Raw genomic sequence first — 21116 nt, 5'->3', positions numbered from 1 at the left:
TAATAAATATATGATCTAATTATTTTTTAAGAAGCCATATTTTCCTCATTAAGAAGTGTATTTCCAATAAAATTTACTTTTATGGTGAATAATTATCACTAGTTATAATATATTTATATTATTATGATAAAGTATTAACTGTCAATTAGAACAATATAGAAGAAAAATTATCATTAAAACCTTAACCCAGAAATTTAAAAAATATAAATGTCGTATTATAGGCATATAGTTTGTTAAAGAGAAATTCTATAGCATTCCATAAGAGATGTTCAAACTTAAAAATAAACAAAAACAGGATAAAATTTGGTGAGGAAGTTGACTGGAAATACTAGTTCAAGGGAAAAAATTATGTAAAACTTTTAACTATTATTTCAAGCCTGTTATGTATTTTTAAATGAGTCATGATGAGTATAAAATCACTGTGCTATTGAGACTCTATTAAGTTTATTTAAAAGAATGATGTAGCCATTTCATCTTAAGAATTAATATTTGCAGAACGTGGGAGACTATGTCCTTTATTATCACTTAAACTTATGGCTAAAATTTGTAAGATTGACTTAAAATGGGTGAGGAGTACATAGTTTATATATTTTTTAATGTGGGGTATTTGTGGGCATAAAAATTTGAAGAAAACTAAAATAATGAGTGTAAAATCCTTACACACATTGAATCAAAGTATTAGACTCTACAAAAGCATAGTGAGTGAAGTTAACCTGGCCTGACCAGATTCCTTTACCTTCTCTATTATGATCCTTCCTTTATCATCTGGGCAGTCTGTACCTTTGAGCATCAGACACTGTGTGGGTCTCTTGAGGATGCACTATGCCCCACACGTAAGGACCTTTTAGAATTGGGGGTATAATTTGCTATCAGGGATTCAGATGGTACTAAATTATTGGGGCTGCACACCAGGACACTCCTTCATCCAGGAAAACCTGGAAGCTTCCATGATTGACAAACTGTATCACCAACAGTCTATAAACATGACTTTGGAAGACTCTCGTGCATAGTATAACTAGGCTAATGGCAGGGACACTGCATTGAAACAGCTTGTTCCCACAACATTGGTTATCCCTTCCCTTCTACTGATAAAAAGGATGCAATTGTATGGGGATGATGGGCAAAACATAAAGGGAGAGAGAAAAGCAGGAGGCTACCAATACTGTTGTCTCCTACAGTTTGAGTCTGAGGAAATAACTATGTTCATTGATATGTACATGCTTGTCCCAGGAGAGAACTGTTACTATTCAGTATGTTAGTGTCTGCACAAAGTCAAAAAGAAAAACATGGTATTTCACAATCAGGAGCTTAAGTTTACCCTTGTCTGCCTCTGACACCTGTTTCCTTTCCAAAGGACTACTTAGTGGCACTTAGAATGGATTCTCTTTGCATAACAATGGTTTGCAGTCAACATTTAATCCTTAAAATTTTTTTATTATTGAAGTATAGTTGATATGCAATGTTACATTAGTTTCAGATGTACAACATAGTGATTTGACAATTCTATGCATTACTCAATGCTCACCACCGTAAGTGTAGTCCCCATCTGTCACCATACAGTGTTATTACAATATTATTGAATATATTCCCTATGCTGTACTTTTCATCTCCGTGACTTATAAAATAATTTATAACTGGAAACATTTAATTTTAAATGGAGTGGCATATTCTTTCTATTCTGAGCCCTCGAATACTATTTTCTACTACTTTTCTGTTTTTTTTTTTAAATATTTTATTTATTTATTTGTCGGAGAGAGAGTGAGAGAGGACAAGCAGGGGGAGCAGCAGAGGGAGAGGGAGAAGCAGGCTGCCTGCTGAGCAGGAAGCCTGATGTGGGGCTCGATCATGGGATCAAGAAGCAAGGCTTCTTTAATTAATCCAATGTACTGTACCATTGTTCTGTATGAGACTGTGACATGGTGAACTGTTTCTGAAGCTTACAGAGATGTGTAGTTCTAAATTAAACAGTCACTGACGTGTACCTACACTGATTTTTTAGTACAGTAGATATGGGATCATGACCTGAGCCAAAGGCAGACACTTAACCAACTGAGCCACCCAGGCACCTCTTCTACTACTTTTCTTAAGAATGAATTCTGATCCTATTTACTACAATTTGTTTCAGATACTTGGCTGTGGGCAGAGATTCTAAATTTATGTATGGAATACCATGATTCTTGAATTTTACCACCGATTAAAGCCTTTGACACTATTTTGGAGATAAGATCTTAAATAAAAATGCTCAACGACACTAACCTTTCTTCACCTACTGTTCAGTGTGGATTCTCAGGCCCTCCCACACCGCTCAGGGAGGAGCCCAGCAATCTGTATTCTAATGAGTCCTCAGGGTCTGGGGCACACTGAGAACCACTGATCTACTGGAATCTCACCTCACAACAGGGCTTCCATGAGTTAAAACTGGCTCCAAATTAGAAGTTAAATAAGAATATCTCCCTTGCTGATGTACATAAATCCTTATACATAGAATAATCATACATATAAATCTTAAGTGCAAAAATTAAGGGTTAATCTAATTTTGATTATGTAATCAGGCATTTGCTTCTAGCAGGTTTTAAGATCTTCAGCTACTGAAAGCCAATGACATTTTGATAGTTCTCTTGATGTTAGGGATAAATGTGTTGGCTTTATAGTCTGAGCAATGCTGGAGAATTTGGTCTAATGCTTAGGGATTTAAGCCGACGAATGGATAAGGATGGTGAGGAATCTCATTCTAGTCATGCCCTCCTTTCCTAATTTCCCTTTTCACTGTTTGGTCTTCTTCCCCTTTTCCTTAGGGAGCTGAGTGATTGATAGCCTAATCCAATGACTGTATTACAGCTGCCTCAACTAGGACTCTTTTCCTTATCATTAGCAGTTAGCCTATGGTTAAATTCACAGCTCACTGCTTGGTACAGCCCCTGAGATTTAAGGGTCTGGCCTTTAGAAAATATTTAACATAAAACTGAAATCTTGACATACTGAGAACTCAGTTCTCTGCAAGGCTTCTTTAATTAATCCAATGTACTGTACCATTGTTCTGTATGAGACTGTGACATGGTGAACTGTTTCTGAAGCTTACAGAGATGTGTAGTTCTAAATTAAACAGTCACTGACGTGTACCTACACTGATTTTTTAGTACAGTAGATATGCATGAATCTGTGAATATTTAAATTCAAGCTCAAACAGTGACACGATACTCCTTAGTTTTACTTTCATAATAGAACATTTTTTGATTAATTTCAAGCTTGAAGTCATTCTTTATGGAAAACACACACACAGACACACACACACAGAGGAAAGAAATTTAATAATTCATTACCATTGCTGCAAAGGTAAGTTTTCTTAATATGCTTGTCAGAGTCCTTTGGTTTACAAAGTCTATCGAATATTTTCTTAGGAGGTGATATAGACATTAATTTATTTTCCTAATTTTGAATAAAAGAAAACATATATAATATCCACATGGCCATGAATTTGTTGGCTCTTAAATACTTTTTGATTTTACCATTTATCTGCAGGACAATAGTTATTTTAAAATACCTATGGAAAGGATGTAGACCTTGATCTACGCTTTAAACCTTTGCCCTTGCTCCAGTCCGTCAATGAGCTGTAAGCATCTATGAATATGGCAGCTGAGTCCCAGATGAAAAATTATGCATCTCATAAACTGCTATTCTGCTGAAATGTCAAGCCAAGGCAAGGCTGTACCTCAAACTCAGCACTTGGCATTTTCCTTCTGTCTGCTTTGTTGCCATGAAGCAAACATGAACAGTGAGGATTTGTTTAGGGCAGGTAGCAGGCGAGCTCACCGTCAAAAATCTATTATTAGGGCTCTGATCTCCTGCACAGACCAACGACAGCCAAACAGTGTGAAATTCGGGCTCCAGGAAAGGCAATATAATGCAAAAGGGGATTCTTTGTCAATCTGTACATGAATATATTCAAATGAGCATGATTTAAATGAGAATAGTTCTAATGGTGAGCTTCTCTCAACCAAACTGGTAATTTATAATGAAAATTGTAATTCAGCATCTTTATTTGATATGCCTACTTTGACTGTTCTGCAAATATAGTACATATATTTATATAACAAGGTCTTTAATAATTTGATCAGTTAAACTTGTGATGCCCTAAGAATATTTATGTGAATAGACCATATTTTTTGCAATTTTGTACACACACACAAAAAAGAAAAGAGATGAGTGAGTATAAAGTGAAAGGTTCTCCTTTTAATTATTCTTTTTGGCATAATTTATCAGTGCTTTTTTTATTCATTTAAATGTTACCTTTATCTTTCAGGTTATTTTAGACATTTCAGTATTAAAATCTAAGCTCTTATTGATAAAGCTGGTTACAATAGATAGTTGAAATTTTATGACAGTGAGTAGGCGTGTTTTTCTAAAAGGATTTTATGCATCAGTAATTATGTGATTGACAATAAAAAAAGTCCAGCCCATTAACAACTACTTCCCATAAAAAAATACCAATACTGCACTTTATGATATAATTGTAATGTATGGTGCAAGAACTTAAAGTAATCTTGCCAAAATCTTCAGTTGCTTGTGTGTGTGTAAATAGCTATTCAAAGCAAATTGTAACTTTTGGGTTTTCAATCTACTGTGTGTTTTGTCATCTTCCTCATTTTACAAAAATACACTAATAAATAGATCAAAATAAGTTTAAGTTCCTGACTGGAATGGGTTACATTGCATTTGCATTTATATAATGCTCAGTACCTGAGTTCAACACAGCTAAGTCACTGTATGGTCCCAACAATCACGCCTAAGTAACTTTTTAAACATGAACGTAAAATATGCAGTATAGAGTTAAGATAATTTTTAAGCTATTATGCTGATTCATGTTTGTGCAAGTTTTTTGAGCTACACACTTTGTACCCACTTCTAGCCCGTACGCTGGCACAGAGTTACAAAATATTAGCAAATTTCTAACTTGTACCTTCTTTTATGGGTGTTTCCCTGGTTGGTTTTACAATGAAAACACCTTTAGGAGGCTTAGAACTATAAGAACTCAGAGTTCAGTGCCTAATAGCTGGATTTCAAATCGTTCATTATTTATTTGAGAATGTAAGGGCATTTATGGAGTATGCCATTGTCATTTGTTAAGAAATACACAATCATCTCTTAAATCTGTAATATCCTATATGTAATTAGTAAATTTGGGCTCCTGAAATAGAGATCAAATCTTGAAGGCCATTTCTGATGAATTATTCAGAAATCAGTATTAGAATTTATAGGTATTACTATTAAATAAAATGTGTTCTATTGTTTTAACTGAGCAGGTTGGTACAGACAATAATTTCAAAAAGCCATCCAATATTGAAATTGAGAACAAGAATTTCCTTTTTTGGGTAAATAGAACAAATGTGGTAAATAAAATAATGTAAAACAATGACTTAATTTTCCAAGCTTCTAGGAAGTGAATTAATTGAACCTAAAGCAACCATCATCGTTTCAAAGTGCCTTCTGCAGAGAAATTTCATATCTTTTCCGTATGTGGGTGTATGTATGTATAACAAACAGAATATATACAGGATAATGGAATTACATAACAAACCTAAAAAATATGCCCATCCCCCATCAATAGAAAGAAGTACTTAAAACACAACAAGGGATAATTCCTTCAAATGAGTTTACCCCACTGAAAGATCCTTGATTACTGTTTCTCCTAAAGCAGCTAGAAATTAATAAATACCATCCTCACAAAGTCAGTTGCAAGTCAGATGTATCTGTGGTTATGTCATGCAGGACTCATTCTTTTTTTTTTTTTAAAGATTTTATTTATTTTTCCACAGAGAGAGAGAGACAGCGAGAGAGGGAACACAAGCAGGGGGAGTGGGAGAGGGAGAAGTAGGCTTCCTGCTGAGCAGGGAGCCCGATGTGGGACTCGATCCCAGGACCCTGGGATCATGACCTGAGCTGAAGGCAGACGCTTAACGACTGAGCCACCCAGGCTCCCTTTTTTTTTTTTTTTTTTTCCATGCAGGACTCATTCTTAACCATGTCTAAAAGAATCTTTTCCACAGGGAAGACTGACTGTGAAAATGTCACACCACAGTTGGACGACACATTTACCCAGGTGATAGTAATCACTGAGTTAAGGGCTATCTTAACATTCTTTCATTATTTGTGGATAAGGCCAGGAAAAAGGTCAAAATTTGAAACTAAAACAAGAAAAAAATAAGTAAACTAAAACTAGGAAAAATAATCAGTAATTCACTCAAGGATGGGGTTCATAAATAATGTTACTGATGAGATCAGTGGTTCTTCCAATGAAATAAATAAAGGCACGGAATCCCCCAGAAACAAAACAAAATAATCTGCTCAACTGTTTGGTGACATATGAACTAACTGTTGTTTGATATTTAAAAAAAAGAAAAAAAAAGATTTCTGCACAGATTCCAGAAAAAGGAAAGTTAGATGGTAACAACTTGCAGTGTAAAGTCTCTACTGCCCAAAGAAAGGCAAAGAATTAAGAGTCGGTAATTTAGACCGGAGTATTTGTATGGTGGAGAGCTGAATTAGCCATCTTAGTTTCATGAAAATCTTCCTTATGAATACCGACTAAGCTTTCTTTTGATACTGTTCTCACTATGAAATCACTTTTAATTTTATAATTCAACCTTTAATGGACTCATGGAGCATGAATCTTGCCACGTGTATCTCCAATTGAAATTCAGGTTTATAAATCATTCCATTATGGATTTGCTTCATATGTTTTGCCTCCTCCAGCCCCCACCCCCAGATTCTAATCACCTATAGATGAGTTGGAAAAACGCAGTTTCTAAAATAACAAAGCTGAGGATGAGATCTTGGAATCTAACTATTGCTCTTGATAAAAAATTTTAAACTGCAACAAATAGAAGTAACCTTGTTTAATGACTTCTAGAGGCTTAATGACTTCTTTTATTAAATAAAGAGACCTCCCTCTAGTCAGTAGCTTTCCGAATTTTTGAAGTTAATCATAATAAAAAACTCATTTTACATCATGACCCAGGATAGAAATAAACACATATATACATACACACACACACACACACACACACACACACGTGTGTGTATATTACATGTATAACTGAAAAAGATGTTTGACCAATGTTTATCCCATCTGTGTGCCAAGCATTCTGACATTTTTTTCTGTTCTATTTGATTTTTTTTAAATGTTGATTATAGGTCTTTAACTTGGTTCCATTGTACACTCATGAGTTGGGAACCAAAGTTTGGAAAACATTGCTTTAAAGTACTCTAGCATCCAGACTAATCATGTTTGAAATAATCCAACTGACATTTGTTGGCTGAGGTTCTGTCTTCCCAATGCTAGTCACTGCCCCTTATTAGCTAGTGTGCTTTAGAAAGACATTACAGAATGTGACCATTTTTCTATAGCATGTATAGTACCCCAAGTACCTCATTATTTCCCATTTAAACAAAATAAAACCTTCATGTCAAATAGCAGCAATCTTATTCTGAGAAAAAATAATAAAGACTGAATAGAGAGCTGGAGAATATTGAAGGGGAAAAACACTCCTCCCTGGCAATGGAAAGTATGTGTTGTATTTCAGGTGGCTATCCAAAATTGAATATTTTTCAGCTTTCACTTAAAAAAAGAATCTGCGATTCAAGCTGTTCTTCTAAAAGCAGACACTCCAGTGCTTGAGAATACTCGGGAAAGTATTAGCACTGTGCTGTGGTAATTTTTTTAATCTTAGAAAAATGTCTGGCATATTTTGTATGATATTCTACATTGGAGCAGCATTTGAAGTCTTGACAGCCATGCTTGATAAAAGTAGGAATGGTATTTAGCCATTTTGATATTTCCATCATTCCTAAAATTTGAAGCCATTATTATTTAACACAGTTTTGGTAGGCTAGGTTTTGTTATAACTCACTCTGAAGGTACTCTGTTATAGTACTTGCTTCTGTCCTCAAATATATTATTATTGCCTGTTTAAACTGCTTTTCAGATTCTATTACCTTTAAATTAAAGCCAACACTGCTTTAAAGGAGAGAAATTCTATCAATTTTGTCAATATGGAGAAAGGCTATTTTCAAAACAGACTGTTTAATGTGAAGGGACTTAATATAGAACCTATTAGAAATGAGGTACAAGCCCTTAAAAATGTTAGGGACTTTTTGTGGTTTAAAATGAAAGTTCCACCCAGGCTTAGCTGAGCTTATAGCCCAAGTGAATATTTATATATGAATTTATAAATCTTAGAAATAGAGTTTCATGGAAATGTTAACAGGCCCTGAGGTATAGCTGAACTTGTTTTCAGGTAGCACTATAATTTCCAGTGTGTGTATGCTTAAAGACTACAACACAAAAGACTTTTTCTAATGCTGTAATTTTGTAGTTTTATTAGACTGAGTTACAGTATGGGAGAATATTCAGAAATTGCAGCTTAAATGAGAAAACGTGAATGGTGTTACTTATATAAAATACTACTGCAATAGTTCTTTTATTAATTTTTAATGTTCAGCACCCTCTGTGACCTCCTTTATTCTCTTGCTCTCAACATGGCAGGCTGGAAAAATTGAAATGGGCTGACAGAAAACATAGTGCACGTTACAGCCCAACTCTGGAGTCTCTTGACTCTCTTTCTGCGGCACATGCTAACGCGGTCCACGTTATTCTGCATTACAATAATATTTAAGGCTCTGTTTGATAGCTCCTGATAAAGGAGAGTTTGTGTCTGGACCCTGAGCAGGTGCTTCTCGTTAGCTTTCCTCTTTCTGACATTGCGGGAATACGAATGGCATTCAATTAAGAGCGGAATATAATTTTTTAAAAATCGTGGCTCATAGACACACTTCATGCTCTCAAAATATAATACCTCGGCATGGATAATGCTTTATTTGTGTCTACCCAGCCTCTTCCAAAAGCATATTTTGGTCTGATTCAGCAATGCTTTTCTCGAACAGTGGGACACTGCTATATTATGTATATTTACCACTGTCTCTATCACCAAGGAGACTAATCCCCATACCAGTACAGTCAAGAACCTTACAGCATTGTCTTTGCAAGACCAAGTTCATGTTGTCACAGCAACAGAGTGCACAGGGCAAAGATACTGAACGACACATTGGGATTAAAACTTCTGTTTCTGTTTTAAATGCAAGTGTATGATGATGAGGAAAGAGATGCAAAGGTGTGAGGTCTGAAATGTCCTCTCAGCTGCCGCCATAAATGCAGTTTTAAGAATTCGCTGGGGACAGTTATGAAAGCAAGATTTTTTGAAGAAGGTAGATTTCAAAATTCTAGGAAAAGTGAAACAAATTCAGACTCTGAAAAGGATATTATCATCAGGGTTCTTATGTTTTTCTCTGCGACAGCACTGGTATCAGCCCTTACTAGTAAGTGACAAGACATTCGTGACAATGAGAAACTCTGAGAAGAGCGCAGACCACGAGAGAATCGAATTCACACACAACCCTATCTTGGTATTCTCTCATCTTTTGCTATCAGTCACTTGAGCCTTCACACTCAATATGTTCCATCTGTCATAACTATTAGGAATTTTGATCAGCAATGAGTTATCAGAATTTGGGATCATACAAGACATGATATACTTGCTTGTAACATGACCTCTGATTTTTCAGCAACCTTCAAGGAAGCAAAATGCAAGCAGAGGGCAACACCTACCAGACACTCCTCCGTATGTAGTCCGCTTCCCAAAGCCCACTGCTGGCCAAGGTGTGCCATCAGCTTTTAATCCCATTAGACCTGAGACAGTGTTGGTCGCTGTAACGCCATCTGCACCACCTATGGAAAACACGTCATCATTTACCTGGGATTTTTTAAAGGGACAATGGTCGAAAGCCATTCAAACCCACACAACCCGGGAACATGAACACTCTTTCTCTTGAGAATATTTCCTTCCCTCAATGACTTTACTAACTTCACTCCTACCATTATGCTTATTAAAATGCTAGACATAAAAATTTTTAATTCCCATCAATTCATTTTCCATTTATTATACAGATTGATAGATTTCAAATGTTTTGTAATTGGTGTTATTTCCCAGGTAGTTTACAATACCTTTGCAAATCAAGATGCAATTTCCATTGGATAGGGCATGGCATATATGATTTATAAAATCATTCACTGCCTGGATGATTTATGCGTTCAACAGATATTTATTGGACATATGTTTAAGGCAGTATACTAGGCCCTATCAAATATAAAGGGAACTCACAAGAAATTTCATATTGTGGAAGCTGGTATCTTTTTGTTTTGTACTTCATTAAAGGTTCAAATGCTACTGCTGGATTGTTACATTACAAGGTCATTTATTTTGGAGTGGTTCACTGTGATCATGATTTTGTTTCATAATTCTTTGTGCGTGAAGCAGGTGTTTATCAAGAAAGATTATAAATGTCCTTGTTTAGAGTCCATTTACTAGCTTGAGTCCAAGTGTGAACCTACTGCATTTGGGAGATCAAGTGCTCACTTTAGTATTTTTCTTAAACTCTAAACAAAGATACACACATATATTTGTGGATAAAGATATACTTTGGAATGGCACATACTTCAGGCCCATACTTCCAGAACTAGACAAGTGACACAAGTCTAGTTCTTACCTTCCTTTGCAGCTCTTGCGATGCTTACGATATCAGTGACATTTGGGGTCAACTTGGCAAAAAAAGGAATCTGAACAGCTTGCCTCACCCAGCGACAGATGTTCCGTACCAGCTCTGGATCCTGTTCAAATAGGTCAGTTAAATATAGAACATAATTAAAGAATTGTGATCAAAATGTGTACTGGAACAACAGCAAAGCTGGATATGTGCAAGACAAATCCAACTTGACAATGAGCTACATGATCTATTTCTCAATTCCGCCTCAGTATTACACCTAGACTCATTAGGGAACTAAGGTTAACACACTTCCAGTGAACTGCAAATTCATCACATAAAGGTTAAATTCCTCAAGGGAGCCTTTGGAAAATAAAATTACGAAGAACCAAATGGAAGAAAGTGTTTTCCACTACCAGTTAAATAATACCAGGAGTAAAACATAAACTTTTGGTGGTATATTCAGTAAATATTACAGAATTTCCAGAGACCTCATTGGCTTAAACCTAATAAAAAATACTTAAGCTGCTGATTCCTGGGTGGATGATATTATAGCTGAAGTCTGTTGTTTCCATTATTAGAAGACTTAGTCTTGATGAAGTATATTCAAAAGAAAATCCATGACTTCCTAACCAATCTAATTATGATATATAGTGTATGCTAATATGGAATAATTCAGCTTTGGACTATACATGAGCTGATCAGTAACTTAGTTTACTTTTGTAAATGTTACCAAGATCCGTGAAGCACTTTTTAACATTCATCTACTTGAAAGAATTGATCAAAATGACGAAAATGAAATAAAATAAAATAAAAAAATGCTCATTTTTAAAAGCAAGGAACAGACATTTTCCTATGCCTGTTTCCTGTGATTTTCAGGCTTCTATTTTCTCATGGGACAAGTATCATTTAGAGGGCAATCACCTATCCTTTCCATTGAAAATAACTTAGCTGTAGCAATGTTCTTTGATTTCAACACATACAATAGTCCTTTTTTTTTATTACTTTTAGTGCAAAATTTATTCTGACAGGTACTGATAATGCACTTTGATAAATTACCTTAAAATATGCAATAGCAATTCATTATTGAACTTGGTAATATTATCTTAGCAAGTTAAAATGTTTTTTGAATAAAAGAAAAACCCAGAAAAATATAGACATATATTTAAACTATGAAACAGCAGGCCAGTATATCATTTGTAATTAATATTTTTATATGTAAGAAAGTTGCTCTTTGCATTTTAACCTTTCAAATTCTTTTAAGATGAGATTTCTAATGTTATAACCTTTAGAAAGAACCTTTTCACTTACGTTTAATGTGTCTTGATCTGTCATCTTGTATTACTCTAAAAGTTAGGCGTTTATGTGCTAAGATAGAGCAGTGAGGTAATTTCTGTTGGTTGTTACTGTCTCTATTGAGCAAAATTCATAATTTTAACAAAAAAATCTTTCGGTTTGTTCTCTTTTTAGAACAGTAATTTCTTCATTAAACATAAATATTAAAAAAGCACTATATGGAATGCTCTACAGGGCATACTGTGCATTATGAATAGTAAAATCTGGAGACTTAGCTGTACAAATTCTAACTCATGAAAATGGAGATCTGCCCCTGCCCATGCAATGTTCATGAAATATTTATAACCGCTGCATTGGCATTATGAAGGCAGTTGCATCTTTCTGACTTTCATTTTTAAGTTATGAATTTCCATGGGACTTAGCCTAGAAATGACAGTAACTCTAGATGATATGAATTGCATGTCCTTTGTGAAAGCTCTCTTTAAGATAGAATTTGACAATAATTTAAAGATCACTTGAATTGCATAATACGTGGAAGGTAGCCTGATAAGAATTACTGAAACAAATATAAAACAGTATTTGGTTCCAATAGAGTAAACACTAATAATCTGATATAGGCTTCTAAGTGGCTTTCAATACTATTGACCACCATGTCTTAATAATTTACTTTGAACATTTGTTACACTTTTTTTCTGTTCATTCTCACCAGTTGCGTACTTGAAGTGAATGCCTTTTACACACTGTTTAACAATTTGGAATTTGCTCAAAGTTTTTCAGTTTTTGTAAAAAAAAAAAAAATACGGTCCCTTGGTACCATTACTTACTTGAATCATCTGTCTCTATTTTGAGATACCATAATTTGACCATCCTATACTTCTATGAGTAAGGTTCCTGGTGTTCAGATAATATTTTTTCTCATCTTCATACTCAGCCAAGCCACTTGCTAACTAATCTTCATACCCAGCTGAAACAGAATTTGATTACCTGGGAATTTTAAAAACAACTTCTGACTAATATTACTGTAAAAATTAGTGACTGTTCTTTAAATTGTAAAGTTTTGCTTGACAAATAATAGGGAATATTCTGATACAACTAGAAATGTGGTGAGGCTAATAACATGATAAAATGAATCTGTATACTTTGGGAAATTAAAGGACACACTGTAACTATTCACACTTTCCTGGTTTCCTCACACTTTTGATATTAATGTTTGAGATCTAAAAGCAATTAATAGTGTTTCTGCAACTTGACCTTCTCAGTTTTCCAGTGATAGCATCAGATGGTGTCACCCACTAAAGCCAGTTTTTAAAATCTTATTGAAACAGATTTTAGACAATTTCTAATGCCCCCCCTTCCAAATCTTCAAGATAGGAAACACACAAAGGTATTACTATTTCTGACAAATTGAAACTTTAACATTATCCACACCAACAAAAAGTAAATCAAACCAAACAATTCTGGACTGCTTTTCTATTTCTAGGCACAAAGCATTGTAGATACTCAAAAAGCAGTGTTGTCAAAGAAAGAAAAATAAATAAATACTCAGAATATTTTCAATTGATTTCTTTATAGATCCATCAAAATATAGACTATGCCTAGGTTTTAAAAAACCTGAGTATATATATATATATTTTAAAGATTTTATTTATTTATTTGAGAGAGAGAGAGAGAGAGAGGGAGATATCATGAGCAGGGGGGAGGGGCAGAGGGAGAAGCAGACTCCTCACTGAGCAGGGAGCCTGACCCAAGACCCCATCCCAGGACCCTGCGATCATGACCTGAGCTGAAGGTAGAGGCTTAACAGACTAAGCCACCCAGCCACCCACCACTCCCAAAACCTGGGTATATTTTATGATAAATAATTTCTAAAAGCATGAAATCCAAGACTTCCTTACAAATCTGGGATAATTAGGAAAAAAAAAAAAGAGTGGATAATGATGGGGGGAAAAAAAACTTAACAAGACTTTTAAAGTGTCTAATCCACAAAAAGTCTACCTAGATCTTGAAGTCTTTATTGGCTCTTCCTACAGGTATTAATAATGCCTATCCCTGACCATGACTGGCAATCTCTCCCACAGCAACTGTATGTGTGTAGGTGTGTATACTTCTTTAGCACCTGTTAAGCTTTTTGTTATTCATGTGATCACCAAAGAATGCTCTGAGGCAACAGAATGAGCTTTTCTTTTTTTTTTTTTTTAATTTTATTATGTTATGTTAGTCACCATACAATACATCATTGGTTTTTGATGTGGTGATCCACGAACCATTGTTTTCGTATAACACCCAGTGCTCCATGCAGTATGTGCCCTCCTTAATACCCATCACTGGGCTAACCAATCCCCCCCTCCCCCCTCCCCTCTAAAACCCTGTTTGTTTCTCAGAGTCCATAGTCTCTCATGGTTCATCTCTCCCTCCAATTCCCCCTCCCCATTTTTCCCTTCCTTCTCCTAATATCCTCCATGTTATTCCTTATGTTCCACAAATAAGTGAAACCATATGATAATTGACTTTCTCTGCTTGACTTATTTCACTTAGCATAATCTCCAGTCCCATCCATGTTGATGTAAAAGTTGGGTATTCATCCTTTCTGATGGCTGAGTAATATTCCATTGTATATATGGACCACATCTTCTTTATCCATTCATCTGTTGAAGGGCATCTCGGCTCTTTCCACAGTTTGGCTATTGCGGACATTGCTGCTATGAACATTGGGGTGCATATGGCCCTTCTTTTCACTACATCTGTGTCTTTGGGGTAAATACCCAGGAGTGCAATTGCTGGGTCATAGGGTAGCTCTATTTTTAAATTTTTGAGGCACCTCCACACTTTTCCAAAGTGGCTGCACCAACTTGCATTCCCACCAACAGTGTAAGAGGGTTCCCCTTTCTCCACAACCTCTCCAACATTTGTTGTTTCTTTCCCTGTCCATTTTTGCCCCAGAATGAGCTTTTCTGGGACAGAGGTGTGTGATAAGATAAGCAAGAAATTGCTGAAGCCCTTAAAGGCATGAGTGGTGGGGCTGGGGAAGCACCTGGTGGTCTTGAGGGTACTGCATTGAGGCGAAGGTACCAGACCAGACCTGCTGACAAAAAGATGAAAGCGAGCTAAGAGACAATTTTGGTCTCTTCAACAACTTTAATGGGGAGCCTCCCTGGGTCTGTCTGCAATTAATACACTCTGGAATCGATCCCTTTGAAAACCAAACAACAACAACAAAAACTAGAAAATGTAGCTCTGAGTAGACTGTTTGCTACAGTAGTTTCCACCGCCCAAAACTGTTTTTAAAGCTTTCTTTTCTATCTGGGCCATAAGATAATAATTTCTAACTCTAGGAAGTTTAAAACTTAAATTTTTTTTTAAAGCTTTCTTTTCTATCTGGGTTGTAAGATAATAATTTTTAATCTAGTAACTAGTATGTCTCTAGTTACATATTAAAGGGGTTCTATAAATGATACACCCTGCCTCATCTGAGACCCCTAAGATGACCTCTCCATTGTAGGGCAGGCATTTCCACCAATTTCCTAGGGCATCAAATCTCATTGGTTTCATGCCCTGTGCAAAAGAACAAGCATTAGAGAATGAGGCTGTGAGAATTTCTTGATAAGCTAAATTACAAGTGAAATTTTTGACTTTAAGAAACATTTCTCTCCAATTTACCTGGTAATTTTCACTCTGTACAATCTTTTCAAAATGGCTTTCTTAGAAGGTGGCATTTCAATGAATCCACTGAAAAATTTTACCAGTTATAAATGTTTTCCACTAAGGAACTCCTAAGTCTTAATTCACATGAATGCCAGGAAGTAGCTCGCATTTTTATTATGTCCACTTCTCTGACAGAGAGAACTAGGGCCCAGAAGATCAATCTGAGTACCTATTTCACCTTCTTAATTTTCTTTCCCATTATCATGTCCTAAACCATCATCTTCTTTAGCAAAATTGCTCCCTAAAGTGAAATTCAGCCATCAATTGTAAAGCAGAACCATAGAGGCTTGTACTTCATTTATACTTCTAAGACTAAATGTAGCTTCAGAGTAATAGGCAAATGTGATGTATTTATCCTTCCATGTCAATAAAATAGAACATAGAAAGAGTTAACTACTCCAGGTCGAATTACTAGTAAATGCAAAGATTGTGCACTAGAATGGGAATGTTTTAAATTAACTTATGGTTTAGCATGTGCTCTTTTTAAATTGGTTTTCCTGATTTAAGAATGCTAACAATGATACAGTCACCTTGGAAAATCATCTGGTAGTTTCCTAAAAAGGTAAACATTCACAAACCAATCCACCCACCAATCTCACTTTTAATTATATATCCAAGAGACATGAAAACATATATCCACACAAAGACTTGCACGTGAACGTTCATAGCAACTCTTTCAAAAAAGCTCCAAACTGGAAATGACCCAAATATTCATTAATATGTGAATGAATAAACAAATAGTAACATATCCACACACCAGAATGTTATTCGGTGATAAAGAGAAACGAATCTACTGGGTGTTGCAACAATTCGGGATTAATAAAAAAAATTATGTTCACCTAAAGAAATACACAAGAGTTTAAATGCTGTATGTTCACATTTCTATGAAATTCCACACACACACAAACTATGCTAATAGAAAGCAGAGCAGTAGTTGCTAGGATTAGGGCTGGGGTGTGGGGGAGTGATTAAGTGGGAAGAGGCCAAAGGGAATTTTTGAGTCTAATGGAAACATTCTACAACTGGATTGTAGTAATGTTTACACAGGTGTAGACAACTGCCGAAACACATCAAACTCTACACCTAAATGTGTTCTTTTTATTATAGGTAAATTATACAGCCACAAATTTCTTGTAAAATATATAAAAAGAAACAATTCTAAGGGTTTTTAAATATAAATTAAAAAAAAATGAAAGCTGGTGGCATTCTAGGCAGTGTGGATTCTGTTTTTTCAACAAATATTCCACAAGGCATTGAACTCGTTTGTGCTGGAGACTAAGATGAGTGGAACAAGGAAGGCAGAGTCTACTAGAAAATAGAAGTCAGATACATACGTAAAATACATGTTGGATGTTAAATATAAAAAAGGAGATCTTAATAATGCTCTCTCATTTCAGATTATTTCAGAGCATATAGCAAGGGTTTGGCACATAGTAGGCTCTCAACAAATACTGCTGAATTGATAAAGCTCACATTGCATAAATTAACACGGGCTTTCTTATTTCAATTTTCTCAGAAGAAAATAGAATATAAAATTACTGGGTCCAGGATAACCTAATAAACAACTGTTTTAGGCATTACACCTTACATTAGACAATGGTGATTTAAAAATGTATAATACACTATCCCTATTCTTAAAAACAAAACAAACTTCATAATCCAGGGGGATAGTACATATAACAAACATAAAGTGCGAAAAAATAAAATGTTGTAAGTATATATATATGCAATGGATGTGTGTATAAAATATTTTATATGTTATATATTCTTTCTTCTCCACTTCCCTTGTGCGTTAAGTTGAAGATGACATGGAACTGCTTGTGTGTTCTCTCCTCCCCAGGCACTACAGCCTTCTGCATTCTGTTTCTCACTTCAGCCTCTCTTTCTTCCTGTCTCCTCGCCCAGAATGTCCTTCACCTCTTGTCCCTTGAATGAACACCCTCAAGGCAGCCCTCCATGACTGGAACTGGGCAGGAGATGTTCACTGACCCATTTTTTGGGGCACAGGATGGATGAGTTAAGGACTGCCTTTTAAACACTTCCATAACATTTCCTTATTCCTTCATTTCCTTTTAAACATTTCCATAACATTTCCTTATTCCTTCATTTATCACAATATTTAATCACCACCCATTTATGGTTTTGTTTTTTTCCCTCTCGGCTAGACTATCAGTCTTTTAAGGGATGCATCCTACACTTGTACCCTGATCCCCTAACACAGTGTCGGAGACACTAAAGATAATAAATACTGTGTTAAATTAAAAAAAAAAAAAAAATGAAGAATTCCTAGATGTGTATCAGCTTTCCACAATGACCAAGAAAACATTTGCCTCTTCTCTTCCACGGAGCCACAACAAGCTGGAGATATTAGTAGTTCTTGCCCCACCAGCCAGTGGCGTTTGGAAAGTCTTCTGATGCCCTCTCTCACTGGTTGAAGTGTTTTTAGAGGGCAACTGTCCCCTCCTGTGGCCTGGCAATTCATGAAGACCTCCCTGAGGTCCCAGGCTGCCAAGGGCCCTTTCTGTCTGAATCCTTAGGATATTGAGGCTTCTCTAGAGTTTGCACCACTAACCCTACCTCAGCTCCCAGTCCTTGGTCCCTGGGGCCTGGTGGGAGAATAGGCTCATATTTTTGCCAGCTAAAGGGAAACTGCATTCCTTTCTTATTCCTTTAAATAACATTTCCTGTGACATAGTTTATGCTGTTTTTCCTCCTTTCAGACAGCATTTCCTTGGTGTACCATTCCTCTGACATTCCTAGTGTCAGAGTTCTTATTACCACACACTTAGTCTCAGAAACAAATGGACAAGAATTGTCATGCACTGTTTAGATAATACTTGATGGCCAGATACTCTTTGAGTCATTCTTTTTGTCCTCTCTGATGACCCTCTGGTTCTTTCCACAAGCTCACTAATAGTGCTAATAGTGGAGGTCACTTCTTTAAACTTTTCAAATTTCAAACCTTCCCCTCCACAATTTGTCCGCACAGAATCAGATTCAGATGTCCTCGATTATCTTGATCCTACTAGCTAATTCAAACTAGAAATCCACTGTCTTACCTGACATGGTAATGAAGTTGGATAAGATATACTTGCCCCAAAAAATGGGTCAGTGAACATCTCCTGCCCAGTTCCATGTACTAGTCTAGCAGTGAGCATCAAAGGGAGACTTCCTCACAGCACTATTACTGTCCTATTGTATAAATGTCTCATGTCTCTCTTTCAGGAATCCCATATTATACTAGGGAAAGAAGAAGAAAAAGGAAGAGGAGGAGGAGGCGGAAGAGGAGATGAAGGAAGGGAAGGGGGAGGGGGATGAGAGGAAGAAGAAGCCGAGCTCAGATTAAGTTAAGGGGTTAACTTTTTGAGTTATATTCATATAACCTTTTGCCAAAACTGATGTGTGGATATGCTCAGGTGACTTAACTGGGATCTGAAGTGTTCTTACCAAATACATGCAGAAGCAGGCAGACACAGACATGCACCGCTCAGATCCTCTTTCAGGAGAAGACTCAAGCCCCGCCACAACAGTGTGGTGAGCTGACATCCTTGACCTGCTTACACCTTCAGGTCAGCCTCAGTTTTTAAGCTGAGGTCAGGCTCCTCTTGAGGAGTCCCTAGCCAGTGACAGCAAAGTTGTGGTACAAGGTTCAGCCATTTCTATCCAATGCAAGATTCCTCTAACAGCGATCTTTGCCCTTGAGCCCCCACTGGGCTGGCAAAGATTTTTCTCATGTCTCCACCAGGGTCTGTCTGTTCCCCTTGCCCACTCCTATTTCCTCCCCTTTCCTTTCATAGGCATTGTTCCTCAATAAACCTTTTACACTCCAACTCTATGTCTCTGATTACTGGAGGCTTCAACTGATACAGCAACTCCCTACTTGGATCTGGAAGTCTCCCTGTGATAGGATTAGGCTAAATTCTGAGGAAGTCATGGAAGAAAAATTAATTTGTCCAAATACCCCAGGGTATCTCATTGAGATATAATCAAGAAAGTTAAGCTGAATCCAAACAAATCTCTTAAGGTCCTTGAAAGAGTCAAGCCTAGTCCAGCCAACAAGGCCAAGAAGCAGGTCTAATTTTTTCTCCTAGAAAAAGACTGCTTTAAAGGACATGGTAGGGGACAATGATGGGTGTCCTCTGTGTAGAGACAGTTCAGAATAATCTTAAAGAGTTTAAACATCTACTTTCCGAACCTGCTGAGTCACCACTCTGATATGGACCATTGAAAATGATTGTGCAGAAGTCCATGGATAAAGAAGATTATACCTTTGTGTCTGAAAACCAGGTCTACTCAGCAAGGGAATATGGCCAGGGAAATCAGTGTATATCCTAATCCCTACCCCAGTCCGATGTTTCTTGTTGATAAAGCCAATTAATGACAACCTCCTTAATAACAACATGAAGAGGTCATCTGGAAATTTCATCTAGGTGTGTTGAGTCTCTAATACAATATTCTAAAGTATGCTTTTGCTTTCATAATCCATCCTGTTTGCCTGAATTCTTGTATTTCTGTATTTTATCCCTTGCAAATTTCTTTCCATAGTAGACCCCTTTGAGTCTTGACAACCTGTCTGAACTGACCTGCAGTTGCCCTGTTTGCATCCATACTTGATCCATGACTTGCTGATCATATAGAGGCTTCATAATGATTTTCCTTTGCTTCTGCTGGACATTTCCATCTCTATTTCCCTTGTCTTAGTTTTTATTATGCTCTTTTCCCCCCAAATCAAGATTGACACAGACTCTATAGGTCTATCTTCATAGGCAAACAAATGCTTTTTGATAACCATACACTGGCCCTAGTATAAAGAAATTAAGATACTTTAAGATCCTCTTTATTAAACATTATTTACTAAAAATCCTTAAAATATAGTTGTAAATAGCTTATTCTTTTTCGAATTATTTATACTAAGCTCCCCGCAGAAGCTTGATCTTTCCTTATATGTGAGTTGCTATTTATCTGTGAATTCAAAGGCTAGTATTATCTATCACGCAAAAAATGTTGATCATAGTTTATTAATGAGGTTATACAGTGTAACCTGGAAAATCTTAATATATGGAGAAATAGGCTACGCACATGCTTTGCTGATACCACCGGTAGGGGTTCAAAATTGTGGACCAGCTGAACCAAACGGAAACTCAGCAGGCTTCCCAATCACTGCTCAGAACACACTAAAAAGACTTCAGTGGGTAATGAAGTGCAGGCAGTTGCTTGCACTACTGTGTATGGATTCATTTTAGATAAGGGCAAGTGAGTATTTAAGTCTATAACAAGGAGTTTTTATTCTTTGCAGACTTCGGGCAGCTTGTCATTTGTTTTCTTAATGCAAAGCATTAGTGTAAACAATGTTAACAATTGATATTTTATACATCTGTTGGTCTATTCGCTTAGCCTATGTTTTCCAGTGCTAGAGTTGGAAAACAACCACAAGCACAAAGCCTCACTATCTTTATAATCCCATATTGGTGTGAATGATTAACTGACACAGGGAGGAGGCTAGTGTAAAACAGCCTTCTGCCCTG

General features: G+C 36.3%; 1 protein-coding gene across 2 annotated transcripts in view; it reads right to left on the bottom strand.

The window, feature by feature from the left end:
• The window catches only part of DPYD (dihydropyrimidine dehydrogenase), a 794994-nt gene that overhangs the window by 208424 nt on the left and 565454 nt on the right, over positions 1-21116 (bottom strand). For both annotated transcript variants that reach the window (XM_078072719.1, XM_036111511.2), the window contains exons 17-18: positions 10600-10720; positions 9662-9781 (exon numbers count right to left, since the gene is read on the bottom strand). In XM_078072719.1, coding sequence (XP_077928845.1) covers positions 9662-9781; positions 10600-10720 — 241 coding nt within the window. The remainder of the gene's footprint in view (positions 1-9661; positions 9782-10599; positions 10721-21116) is intronic.

The sequence above is a fragment of the Halichoerus grypus genome, chromosome 5 (genome assembly GCF_964656455.1).
Source record: "Halichoerus grypus chromosome 5, mHalGry1.hap1.1, whole genome shotgun sequence".
In the NCBI taxonomy this organism is placed as follows: domain Eukaryota; kingdom Metazoa; phylum Chordata; class Mammalia; order Carnivora; family Phocidae; genus Halichoerus; species Halichoerus grypus.
Note: the sequence above shows the minus strand (reverse complement) of the source record. Positions and strands in the feature narration are given on the sequence as shown.